At 37.1% G+C, this 13,879-nt stretch overlaps 1 protein-coding gene across 5 annotated transcripts in view; it reads right to left on the bottom strand.

Moving 5' to 3' along the window:
* Positions 1-741: 741 nt before the first annotated feature.
* CLOCK (clock circadian regulator) overlaps positions 742-13,879 on the bottom strand; it is a 125,167-nt gene continuing 112,029 nt past the window's right edge. For 3 of the 5 annotated variants that reach the window (XM_030922289.1, XM_010362918.2, XM_030922299.1), the window contains 2 exons: positions 11,113-11,368; positions 7,988-8,434 (listed from right to left, as the gene is read on the bottom strand). In XM_030922289.1, the coding sequence (XP_030778149.1) occupies positions 8,255-8,434; positions 11,113-11,368 (436 nt within the window). In that variant the 3' untranslated portion in view covers positions 7,988-8,254. Of the gene's footprint in view, positions 8,435-11,112; positions 11,369-13,879 lie in introns of all 5 variants that reach the window. The other 2 variants (XM_030922284.1, XM_030922287.1) reach the window with 2 other exon arrangements.

Raw genomic sequence — 13,879 nt, 5'->3', positions numbered from 1 at the left:
CGCCACCATGCCTTGCTAATTTTTTGTATTTTTAGTAGAGATGGGGTTTCACCTTTAGTAGAGATGGGGTTTAGTAGAGATGGGGGTTCGAACTCCTGACCTCATGATCTGCCTGCCTCAGCCTTCCAAAGCGCTGGGATTATAGGCGTGAGCCACCATGCTCAGCCTACTAATACGTTGTTGTTGTTGTTTTTTTTTTTTTTTTTTTTTTTTGAGACAGTTTTACTCTGTCACCCAGGCTGGAATGCAGTGGCACGATTTCAGCTTCCTGCAACCTCCACCTCCTGAGTTCAAGCAATTCTGCCTCAGCCTCCCGAGGTGCAGGGATTACAGGTGCCTGCCACCACGCCCGGCTAATTTTTTGTATTTTCAGTAGAGACAGGGTTTTACCATGTTGGCCAGGCTGGTCTTGAACTCCCGACCTTAGGTGATCCACCCACCTCGGCCTCCCAAAGTGCTAGGATTACAGGCGTGAGCCACCGTACCCGGCTGTTTTTTCTAATAACAGAAGAGACAATTACTTGTAGAGAGTAGCTGGTACCATCATAGCCTAACCTCAGTTCAGATAGCTTGGTCCCAATACTAGCTTCATATGCAAGTAACAACAGCGTCGCACTCTGAGGCACCACAATCTTGTAGCAGGACACAATTCCTCTGAGAATTTGGTAAGTCAGACCTAAGCTACAAAAAATCGCTACTGCAATTAGGCTCCATAGTTGAATAAAAGAAAGGGAAATGTCATTGATTGCGATCTTAAAATATTTAATATTCTTTAAAATCCAAAATGTGATTCTTACAAGTTATGTGCCACATGAAGCAGGTGTTATTTCTTGAGAAATGCAGGTGATACTGAAAAACATAGCACTGAGGTATTTTTTATTTTTAAAATTGAAGGAAACAAAGTCTGGATCTAATTATTTTTACATTTACAAAAAAACTACTGCTTGGCTCTTTTGCTATAAGTTTAGGTTCTGAATACATGACAAGAGTATGGGAAAGAGCAGAATAGTACACGCAGTTTTAAAAGCTATGCACATCATAACCTGGAATAATGATTACACAGCAAGAGGCCTGAGTGGAGGTAGGCTAACAACATTTTGACTTTCTCCTCAAAGGATAGCGTTGAAAAACAAGTGTAACCAATTGTTACACCAAATTAAAATGGCAATATTAAATCGGTAACAAAACGATCCACATTTTATACAATATTGTATTTCCAAACATACATAGGTCATGAAAATCAGAGAACCTAATATAGCACCGTTGAAACCATTCATTATCCCTCATGCGTGTGTGCAATTCAGAATTTTGGCAGAAGACAACAAATGGAAAATGTCAGTTTCATTTCTGTAAATCAATTTGGATTTCAATTAAATCTTTGCCTTAGTAAAGGGTATTCTTATCTCAAGATCAATTAGCCGTTTTTAGCTCCACCGTTTTGGAAGTAAAAATGATGGGCTACATCTACTTTTTAATTTAAAACCAAGAACCAAGCAGTAAGGACAGCAACGTCAAGAATATCACATTGAGAACCACACAGAACATTATAAAGAATTTGGTGCATGTTTTAACAACTACCAACTGATGTTAACAATGAAAAATTTACAAAGATAATTTTTTTTTTTTTTTTTTTTTTTTTTGCACTGACTGGTTTCAATACAGCACTGAATTTAACTCATCTTTGGGCTTCAATCTTTACATAGAGTGAATATGAAAGTGCCATACTGAGGCCTTCCCCAACTTTGTACCATAGTAAAGATTTCAAAATCATTCCAGAATGGTCTAAGTGATAGCTGTTCTGGCTGACAGATTTTTTTTTTTTTTAAATAAAGACATTTCCTGGCCAATTTTTTTGCTTGAAGATGATTGTCTGGTTATACAAGACATCAATCTGAAGGTAACAACTTATTTTAACTTAAGTACTGGCACAACCACTGCCAGCAGTGAACTTGTACTAGTCCAAGCCAACTCAAAAACACACATTATAAACATTTGAATGTCATTTTTAAAAGCGATGTCACAGTTTGTTTCCTAAGAAATGTAAAAGCTTTTATTTGAAAACATTGTCTTCATTTTAACCCTCAGAGTTAAGAAATGTTTTTTAGATCACTGAATTGTGGTTGACGTGCTTTAACTACCATTCTCTAAGTTGTGTGCTGTACCTAGCCTATGGGACTCCATAGCTTCTCTGAGTCCTAAAGTGGAGGATTCTGTTCTAATGCATGTGACCAAGAAGGATCCTCAAATGTCTAGGCTTCCAATATTCCAACACTGCTTTATTGGGCAGTGCTGTGTATGGAAGTTTTGTTTTGTTTTCAAAGGACCAAGTAACACGACACCATGTTAAAGACAGCAAACATTTTTTGTAGAAGTTTTCAGCCTGTATACATTATTCCACCAAATTTAAGAACTTTAAATGGATTTTAATATGGATATGATAATGACAGCCATTAAAAGATGCTATTTCTTTTACTAACATTTCCCCAGTTGGGCAAAATAGAGGCATCATGTGCCATTGGTTGTCGTACTGGCCTTTGGCTGTGTTGGGGAAGTAATCATAAAAAAAGTGCCCATAAAACAGAGAAGGCAGCAAGTGAAAACTAGAAAAAGGTTGGAACTATATGAATCAGATTTGAAAGAAGTTATTTTTTAAATTCTTTCTTAGATGACTTGAGGAGGGAAGTGCAGGGGCATCTGGAGTTGGCCCCTCCACTGCCGTCCTGAAGTAAAGTAGGTTCAGACTGTCCGTAAAGATTATCATGAGAGTTGGTGACTGCACCCCAAACCAGAGCCAGTTCTCTAAGAAGAATATGGTGCAAAACAAAACAAACCACAAATTAAATACATGACACGGAAATCACTTTGATGAGAAAACAGAACACACAGATATTTTAAAATACAAATAAATACATTTAGCCATTTTTATTCAACAACCCCAGAGAACTGTTTTAAAAGCAATTGCTTCTTTGAATCCCTTTCTAAATTCTTTCATAAATACTTACTAGTTTGATTGTCACTTAATGCAGCACCTCAGTGTTTGCTGGTGGTGGTGATGGAATTTCACTTAACAGTCTCTCCATAAATTATTCCACTAAATAATGTTTCCCTGAGGAAACCCAGGCAGCTTACAAAATACTGTTAAACACTCACAACAATACCTGCACAGTATTTTATTTAAGAAAAGGAATGTAGTGTTATGACATAGGGGGAAAAAACTATGCAAAACAGTCACATGGAAAGAAAGTATTTTAATTTTAAAAATCCAAGTTTGCTTAATTTCTTGTGAGCTGTTCAACACTTTTAAATATCCTGAATAACTGTGTCAACAAAATTCATCCCCAGTGTTTCCACAGGAGACATTAAAATTAAAGATCAAATTATACTTTTTTTCCTTTAACCAAAGTAGTCTTTTTCTCAGTCCTTTTTGTGCAAAAATATTACAAGAGCAATTCAAATGGAAACGCTGAAATGACATGCCAACATTTCAGGGCACATTTAAAACACTCAGAATAATTCTTGAAATTATTATATTCTAAAATATTACTAGCAATCACTTTTAGATTAGTTCTGTACATCTACTCACACGGATGCAATTTTCCTAGACCTCTGAAAAATAAACAGGCTCATTGGTCTCTTTTGGTGTCCACACAATAGGCAAGATAGGTTTACAATAGTGTTTAAATCAAACTAGGCATCTACAATCTCTTGACTCCACCACATTCAAAACAAAAGTCAAAGTTCATTTGGCTATCTTGAAATCGCTCCCATAAACCAACTACGGTTCACTGGATCTAAACATTTCTCAGAAATGTGTCATTTTATATAATTTCACCTAAGTGATGATTTGGGGATCCTTTAGAAATGGTTAACGCCTAAGAATAAACTTTATCAAAATGAGTAATTGCAATAAAGTGCTTGTTACAGTTCCAAATGATGCTTTTAGACTGTGGTATGTTGTTTTAAAAGTGTGTGCTATTCCTTCCGTAAAGGATCCCCAGGCATGAGAGTTGGGTCTTCTCACCTGTCTCATAAAGCAGCAGCACTATCTTTTGGTAGGCTGACAATAGGCACATTACCCATGCGGATGAGGCTATACTAGTGCTATGGCAAAAAGGGAAGTAAATTAGAAAAGTGGGAGGCATGTAGAGGGTTCCTATTATACTCATAGTTATATACAAATATATTAAATATACTATAAAAATAGTCGATTCTATTCCTTTGCAATTACTTCAGAAGCTCCTTTTAGAAGAAAGCTCACCCAGTCCAAACTTAAAAGGTTCTCTTTCTCCAAACACTTAAAATGGCAAGTGCCTTTGTGCTGTTTCTTCTCTACCATTCAGAAATTTCAATCAGCTTGTCCTGGCTAGAAAGACTCACTCAGCAACATTAATATCCAGTGTTTACCCCTTCCAACAGGGACTCCCGTGGGACTAAGACAGGGCCACAGGTAATTGGAAAGGTTATAGACTTGAATGAGTTTTACACAAATATTCATCAACAAACTTTCAATTACCAAAGAAACAAAGAAAAAAGCAGAAATACTAAAGTAAAATGCTATTTGCATTCCACTTTTAAAAAGTTTGCCTCAGTGTAGTGGAAACATCTGAAAACATGTTGATTAATATCCAGTTTAAAAGAATTTTCACTTGTCTGCGTAGAGTACTATTTTAAGGATCCCCTTCTAAGGCTTCTTGAACAAGGGTTCTCCCTTCAACACAGTGCTCTTGATGGAGCTGGACTGCTTCAGTGCTCCTAACGTCAAGCAGACTGCTTTAAGGCAATGACCAACAACTATAGCACTTCTGAAGAATCCAAATATTTTCACTATTTTGCACTGAATATCTACAACAAACTATTCAAAATCACTGGCATCTTGTTATGACTAGTACATTCCTAAGCCAGATACAAATGACAAAGGAGAGCACAGCACTCTCAAGTTACCCCTGGAATTTGGGATGCTGGAAGGCTAGACCGTAGTTATTTACTCACATGCTACCGGCATCTCCCATACTTGTTCCTCCAATATTTTCCACTCAAAAATGAAGTACTTAAGTGTCTGGGTTCTGGTTTGACACCGCTCTGAGGAGCAACTTTATTAACCTTGTAGTTCTCACTTGCATTTGTTGAACAATACTGACTCCCCCAAAACTATGATAACTGTATATCCAAAGCACGGTAACTGCAGAGCAGCTAGCATTTTTCCTGAAACTCAATAGTTTCTTACCTAAAAAGTACCACCCAGAATAAGTGTTTTTAAGAAAGATGAATACCTGTGAGAGTAAAGCAGAGGGAAGAGACTTTTTTTTTTTTTTTCTCTTTAAGCTGGAAGGTGTTTCTATTTGGTGTCTTTAAATGATAAAGATTTGGGATTTTAACTAACAGCTTTGGCTATAGAAATGAATGAAGAACAGACACTGCTGAATCTTCATTTGAATGCTCAAGTTTCATGGGGCAGGGTGTGGGGCGGGATAGCTTTGCAACCCAAATTTAAGAGAAGCAGGAGGAAAACAAAGCAGCAAAGAGGCAGCTGGTGCTTACTACTTCTTCCACTACTACACTTCAGACTGACAGAAAAGCAGCTAGCTGCTCCTTTAAATTAGCAATGGTTAATTCTAAGCAGGAAAAGATGAGCTATGAAGAGCAGTAAGAATCATAAAGAAAAATTTTAATTTTTTCCCCCAACTATTTGTGGAGATGGGAAATAATGGAAGGGGCTGGAGTAGGACAATGTGAGTAAACAGTTTACACGTTTACCTGGGGCTTGTCTTATGCTTTGTTGCTGTCAACCTAAGTAGTACTCACAGTTCACCATCTTTTAAGTGTGGTATGTAGAGGACATGCCTTAATATAATAGTTCTTCATATCTTTTGTTAGCTAAATCCATATCACTAGGAATTGCCAGTAAATAAATGAGGCACAACTCAGATATATATGGAATGGCATAAGGTTAAGAAAGGCAATTTGAAAGGGGAGAAGAACAATCCTTTTGCCATATTCCACAACATCCCCCTTGTCTGTGTACGTATGCTCAGGTACATACGTATTCTGACAACTATTCTTGATATTCATGGGAATGTGGGAAATCTCTACTGGATGGTCACTGAGCTAGAAGAGCTCCTTGATATGTTAATTACTGATTGGTATCTAGTCGCACTTCTTGTGTAGAAGGTAAGTACCAATTTTCTTTGGTTGTTTTCTTTTTCAACATTAATGTTCAAAGTAATTGTGGCCAGGTAGAATTTTCTGCAGAAAGACAAAGTATATGCCTTAAGGATAACAGCAAAGCAGAGGACAGAGAAGTCTTAAGAACTGGCTTAGCATTCCCCTGACCTCTTTACCTAGCAATTCTGCATTTAGATCAATTTTCATTGTTCAGAACCTTTTCTGTTTTAACAACCTCAACTCTGCCACACATTTTCTTTTGAGGTCAATTTGATTTATTACGCTTGTTGTCCTCTCCTCCCTTTCCTCAGTAACAACTTTTTTATATTCTAATAATGTATTTTCTACTAATCTTCTTCTGTTCTATCACTGTAAATTTCATTAGTACCATAAAATCTATCAAGTGTTTTTAAAATGTATGTAACTTGTATTGGAATTTACTACTTTTAGAATATGATATTGCTCAAGGAAACCTTAGTTCATGTTTAGAAGGCATGTGAGTCACCGTATTTTAGTGTTGTAGTGAAGGCATAGCCAAATCCCCTATCCCTTCTTTTTTTCTTTTGTAGGAATATCAAGATCATATTGAGCAAATATTTCTGGTAAATTCTTAAATGACTAACTTTAAAGAAAAATGCTGATTTAGGAAACAATTTTAGGATCACATTAATAACTATGATAGTGTTAGGTTGTCATTTTTTATTTCTAAATTATTTGTATCTCCAGTCCAAGAGACTGATAGCAGTCTTCAAAGGAACTTATTAGGAGACTAATAATGACACTGACACCCACATGCTGTTAAAAAGGTACTAAGGTTTTAAAACTGCTACGGAAACTGGACAATGAGTTCAAGATGGTGAGTTATCACCTGAATTAAAATCAAGGCACTATGGGGGTTTTCCCCCTCAAATAACCCTGAATCATTTCTGACTAAAAGAAGCACTGAAATTGTGAAGGATAATAAAAAATATTTCAACAAATCTCAAAAGTTAAAATTCCCATGATTGAGAATGTTAAAAAGTGCCTAAGATGTTTTGTGTGCAAATTTTACCTCTATAACTGAAACATTCTTGAAATTACTTTCAGGCTTGTTGAAAACCATTTACACAAATATTTCCAACTATGAACTATAACAAAATAGGCAATCAAAACTCCCAACCACCTAAAATAAAGCAGTGCAAATCCTGTTCTCAAACATAATTGAAAAATAATGAAATGAGGGATATTTCTGAGTAACTTGAAAATCCTGTTGTATCAATAATTTAACCTGAAAAAAAAAGATCCACTCCCAGCAGCACATCATACCTCACTGAACAAACTGTGACATCACAGCCCAAGTATGAACAAAAAAACTTGTGCCCCGGAAAAGTGAACAGAACACTACTGTGTTGTAAACAAAAGGAAAAACAGAGGATGGATCAGTTTGCACATGGTGTCAGAATCTCAGGAAAGGTGCTCATACCTGAAAGGAAGAGATAACGCTTTCATGCAGCATACAAAATGTTTTGCTTTCTCTCCTTTTATCCAGACATACACATATTTTTACATCATCTGTACATAGAGAATTTGAACCCACACAACATTCTGAAAGTAATTACTGTTCCATCATTATCTGAAAAGGGAGAGGGGTCGGGGAGGGGGTCGCTACCAAGTCTACTGGACTGTCTTCATGGCATCACTGTAAGCAAACCCCTGACATGGCAGTGGTACGTCCTCTGTAACACTTGGTAAGAGGCACAGAACCACTAAAAGTTACTAACAGCATTAGTGCCTTTCTGATTCCCTGGAGGTCATTTCATAGCTGAGCTTCTTAACATTTGGCAACATATTCTTTTTCCATCAACAATATCCGGGCAACTAAAACACTGTCAGAATTGGCTATGCCCCTATGATCAGCTCCTGCTGGCTGGTATTTAATGTACATCGGTAGCACTAGGCAGCATTTTCTCTGCCAACTAATTCCAGGAACTAGAACACTCAATACCGCATCTCATGAAACTGCTGGAACTTTTCCTCCTTTCCTCAGGTCATTTGAGTAACTCTTAATGGGCCATCCCCTTCCTCCCTTGATGTCAGAGAGGAAGCACGTGTGCTACTGTGGTTGAACCTTGGAAGGGTCGGGCAAGCTGTCAGTCCTGTGCCGGCTGAGTTGCTGCTGTTGCTGAGACTGATGTTGCTGGTGATGTGACTGAGAGAAGGTGCTCTGTTGTAGAGGAAATGCAGCAGAGAGGATGAGCTGAGTTGAGGGATTCCCATGGAGCAACCTAGAAGTCTAAAAAACAAATGGATTATGCAGCATTGCTTTACTCCCTTTATGCCACCCACACGAGATTTACTCACACTCTCCCGTCCATAGGGACAAAATCCTTAAAATTCTACATAATGCATATCACTTTCACTCTCTGGTTTAAAAATTCTAATTTGGAAACTGCTTATGAGGCCTTCCCTCTTTCTGAAAGTATGAGAGTTTCATTTTTTACAGGAATCTCAGCTGCAGATTTTATGGTATAGAAAACAATCTATATCTTGAGCCAAATCACACATGTTCTTTCACTTTATGTCCTAAAGACCCATATTTTAAATTATAAAATTTGAGCATAGTTATGACTATATGAAAAACAAATACTCCCAGGCCAAACAGACAATGCCTTCTGCACACAGGTTTGCTCAGCTGGTTAGAGCGGCACAGTTAAGCCGCCAGGAGCATGGGCCCTGAGGTAGACTGAATGGTTCAAACTTGGGCTGCCCTACTTACCACATGTGTGACCTGGTCAAGCTGTTTACTTCTCTGGGCCTCAGTTTCTTTCTTTACAAAATAGGAATAACAGTGCCTACCACACTGGGCTCTTAATAAAGATTAAATATTAATATTATTTAAAAGCATCATAAATATGAAGGCAAAGTTGGAGCCTTAGGTCCAGTAAGTAGCAGTGTAGTATAAAGACAGACAAAACAAAATGAAAAAAGGCACAGGATTTGCAGACAGAAGCCCTGCATTTGAGTTTTGCTCTGCCATTTACATAAGTAAGCTGTGTGACTTTGGGCAAGACGCAAATATATGAGCTTCCGTTCCTTTCACCAAATTTTTACTTCTGACGTGCTGTTCATTAACGTGAAACTCTTGGATACAAAAAAACGTTAACGGAAAGAAAGTCAACTTTTACAATGAAAGTCCTTTCCCCATTACTGACAGTACAACTTGATGCAGGGTTCTTAATTTCAAAATGGAGCTGTGGTGGGTGATTTTTGCAAATGTACATGAAAGAAACGTGCACACACACACACACAAAAGAGCAAATCCCTGAGGAACCTTACAGACGACTACACCTTGTCAAGGACCTTCAGAGTTTTCTTTCGCTCTTTGTTATTAGGAAAAGCTGTGTAAGGCAAAGACTTCAGGATACTTATGAGCCTTATAAGATTACAACAGGAGCATGTTTTAGAACGAGGTATAACATAATTTAGAAAGGCCAAATTGTGTATTTATTAACTACATACAAGTGTATTTATGAGAGATGCTGCCTATCTTATTTCTCTGTGGGCCCTATGTCTTTGGGATGCTAATTTTTTTTTTTTTTTTTTTGAGAATGTTTATTCTTTTAAGGGCCTTTGTTCCTTGATAAACTTAGAACACTGAGATGTTAAGGCAGGTCCTCTCCTTTTTTTAGCTTATGCTTCATTCTCATTGGATATATTTTCCCTACATAATAATTTAGAACTTGTTTTAAATTCTTGTTATTTCTTTATTTGTAACAGTAGCTACCCCAGTTATGTCTGCAGCATAGGCTTAAGGTCTAAGAGACTGTATGACTATCCGATATTATGGCAACTAGCCTGTTTTAGTTTTCCACATCACAGACAAGGATTATATTTGGACCAGCACACAAAGGGTGACAAATTAAGACTATATTTATGCCCGAATATAGAATACAATAATCACATCACATGTTGTATAACTCAGAAATGAATGCTAAGTGCCCGGCCTAGATGAAGTGGTCTCTAGCACACTTCCAGGCTAGCCCACATTCAAAATTGCTCCAGCCACGCCAGAGGGGAAAAGGCGGATTTCTAGTGAGGATCCTGAGGTCCAGACAAGGGTTTTGTTCATTTCTCTGATGAGGATCTCACCCTAGTGACTTTCTTCTGTATCCCATAGATAAGGAGAGACCGTCTGATTTATCTACATGATATCTGTGTCTATATTTTGGCTAATCCAAGTGTCTATGTCATTTGTCAATACAGCAGTCACAAATAACAGCTATGTGCCTTGTCTTTCTTATATTCAGTGATTTACAAGCATTATTAATCCATGAGGTATCAACTATTATAACCTCCACTTTACACATGACGTTTAGCAAGAGTAAGCAACCTGCCAAAGGTCACGCAGTACGTGGTGCAACAGTGACTCAACCCCAGGGCAGCTAGACTTTGTAGCCCAAGTTCTTAGCTATACATATACTTAGCTCATACATATACTACAATTCCACGGTATTTCTCCTCTGATACTAATTTATAACTGAAAAATTATAAGATTGAATTCAATAAAATAATTTAAGGTAACACCCATACCAGTACAAAGAAATCCCTGCTCTGTACAGAGTAGAATTTATGATTGGCTAGAAAAAGGAGGAAAGAGGTACTTGCTTAAGTTCCAGAAACTCTAGCCAGAGACTGAGAAAACAGGTGGGCAGGAAATAGGCCACTCACTCTGTCCAGCAATTCTGATAACTGGGTATACCCAAAGGCAGGTCTAAAGTCTTCCAACGACTGAGCAAGGGAAGAAAAAAAACTGCCAACCAGGACAAGCTTTCTATCTTTGTAGAGATTTAAAATGTACAATAAGCTTTTGTGAATTTTTCACATCACTCACAAAACTGTTCACTTAATGCTTAATTTCATTACATGAAAGTAATGAGTTTGAAGCAGCTTCCCCATGGGGAGAAGAATTACCTGTAAAAACTGTTGCGGTGGCTGGGTCAGCTGAGCCTGAGATGGTTGCTGAACTGAAGTGAGCTGCTGCTCCTGGGAGCTCTGCTGCTGCTGCTGCTGTGTTACTGACAATGTCTGTGACTGTTGCTGTTGTGTAGCAAAAGTAGGATATGCAGTCACCACCTGGCCCATGAGCATAGTACTAGGTACCATGACTGCCCCACAAGCTACAGGAGCAGTCACTAATTTGGTCACAAGTTGTTGACCTTGAGAAAATCTGTTAGAAGAAAGAAGGAAAAAAATTGGAGTCCAAAGTACAAGGTATACATCATAAAAGGCAGTGGAGTAAATACTTACCTAAGATAATACCCAATGACATTGCCAATTTAGTTTTTCAAGGTCTGTATATTTCTACTTTGTTTCATTTTAAAAGATTCCCTTTGGTATAACAGTAAAACAAACAATTCATACAGCAAGATCAACGTGTAACAAAAATACAAAACGTTTTTGGATATCCACATTCAAAAGGATAAAGTTAGATCCTTACCTCACATCACAGACAAAGATTAACTTGAAATGGACCAAAGACCAAAACATAAGAGCTAATGCTATAAAACTCTTAGAAGAAAACATAGAGGAAAAGCTTCATGACAATGGATTTAGCAATAAGTAGCAACTGACATTAGCAGTAATTTCTTGGATATGATACCGAAAGTACAGGCAACAAAAGAACAGATAAACAGATAAACTGGACTATATAAAATTAAAAATCTTGTGAATCAAAGGGCAGTATCAACAGAGTAAAAAGGTAACTCTCCCATCCCACAGATGGGAGAAAATAACTGCCTATCATCTTTCTGATAAGGGATTAATAACCAGAATGTCTAAGAGCTCCTTCAACTCACCAACAATCAACCCAATTAAAAAAATGGGCAAAGGTCAAACTTGAACAAACGTTTCTCCAAAGAAGATACACAAATGGCTAATCAGCACATGAAAAGATGCTCAACAACACTAATCATTATGGAAATACAAATCAAAACCACAACAAGAGGCTACTTTATACCCAACAGGATGGCTATTATAAAAGACAACAACAGAAAATGACCAGTGTTGGCAAGCAAGTAGAGAAATCTTGCGCAGTGCTGGTGGGAATGTAAAAATGGTGCAGCCACTATGGAAAACAGTATGCAGTTCCTCAAAAAATTTACTATAGGAATACTATATGAAGGAATTCCACTTCTGCTTACATAACCTCCCAAAATGAAAGCAGGGACTCAAAGAGAAATTTGTACACCCATAATCATAAGCAGTGTTATTCACAGGAGCCAAAAAGTAGAAGTAACCCAAGACTCCACTGACAGATGGAATGAATAAGCAAAACACAGTAGAGTGGAATATTACTTAGCCTTAAAAAGGAAAGAAATTCTGACAACTGCTGTAACATGGATGAACCCTGAGAACATTATCCTAAGTAAAATAAGCCATTCACAAAAGGACAAATACTGTATGATTCCATTTATATGAGGTACTTAGACTAGTCAAATTTACAGGGACAGAAAATAGAATGGTGGTTGCCAAGGACTGGGGAGAGAAGAATGGGGACTTGTATAATGGGTATGGAGTTTCTGTTTGGGAAGATGAAAAAAGTTCTGGAGATGGTTAGGGGAGATGATAACAATTGTACTCAATGACAAGGAACTGTGTACTTTAAAATGGTTAACATGGTAACTTTTATGTCATTTGTATTTTGCCACAATAAAATTTTTTTAAAATCTATAAAAAAAGAACCTTTTTCTTTTTATAAAATTACTAGGTACCAGGGAGTCAGATACATGTGGCATATGATTCATCTGCTACACTGGCATACAGTTCAAGAATAAACAAAGCTATCATAATGTAATTTTTTTAAACTCTAGGTTTACAGAAGAAATTTACACAAAATTGTATCTTATAAATATAATTCAAAACCAAATGACATTCAAACAGCGAATAAAACTCCTCTCAATTTATGAATTTATCAATGCAGCATAGCATCTGCTGTGCTAGAATTCATTAATTTTTCCCTCTTTCCCTGCTTCCTTTTCTTATTGAAATGAAAGAACAATAACAAAAAAAATGATGCTTCTTTGTAGAACAATATTATTTCCATTTGCCTTTTCTGTGAGATGAAGTTAGTTTACAACATTGGTCATTACAGTGAGATATGACCCTAACATAGATGTGGCATGACATAACTGTACTTACAAACTGTTTAAAGTATATAATATTACACTTAGTACAGATCTTGAAAATAAAATACTGTATTTTATATATTACACAACCAAATACTTTAATGCAAAACAATAAAGAATTAAAATTGTCCATATTAAGAAAACCCAAAGAAATAAGTAATATTTACAAAGTATACTTAGTCACAGAAGCGCTAAGTGCTGATTTCTCTGGAATCTTAAATGAAATTAACATCTGAATTAGCCCATGGCTCACTGGTAAATGTGATAAGAACATTATCTTTAATCTGCTTTCATGTAACTCACACTTCTGCAGCTTTGTATACACGACTCCCTCTGCCCAGAATGCTTCCCTAGACTCTGTGCCCACACCCACACCAAAAGCCAAGCTCTGGAAGAGTCCGGGCAAGTATCTCTGCCTTAGTGAAGCTTTTCTGACCACACTTTTATTCACCTGCTTGACTCAACCCATGAAACTGCTTACAAAAACAAAACAACAAAACAAAAACAAAAAAACAAAAACAAAAAACTGCTCACTTCCTCCTCTCTTTAGAATA

This window comes from Rhinopithecus roxellana, chromosome 2 (genome assembly GCF_007565055.1).
Source record: "Rhinopithecus roxellana isolate Shanxi Qingling chromosome 2, ASM756505v1, whole genome shotgun sequence".
In the NCBI taxonomy this organism is placed as follows: Eukaryota; Metazoa; Chordata; class Mammalia; order Primates; family Cercopithecidae; genus Rhinopithecus; species Rhinopithecus roxellana.
The sequence above is the reverse complement of the archived record's forward strand: the minus strand, read 5'-3'. Positions and strand labels throughout refer to the sequence as shown.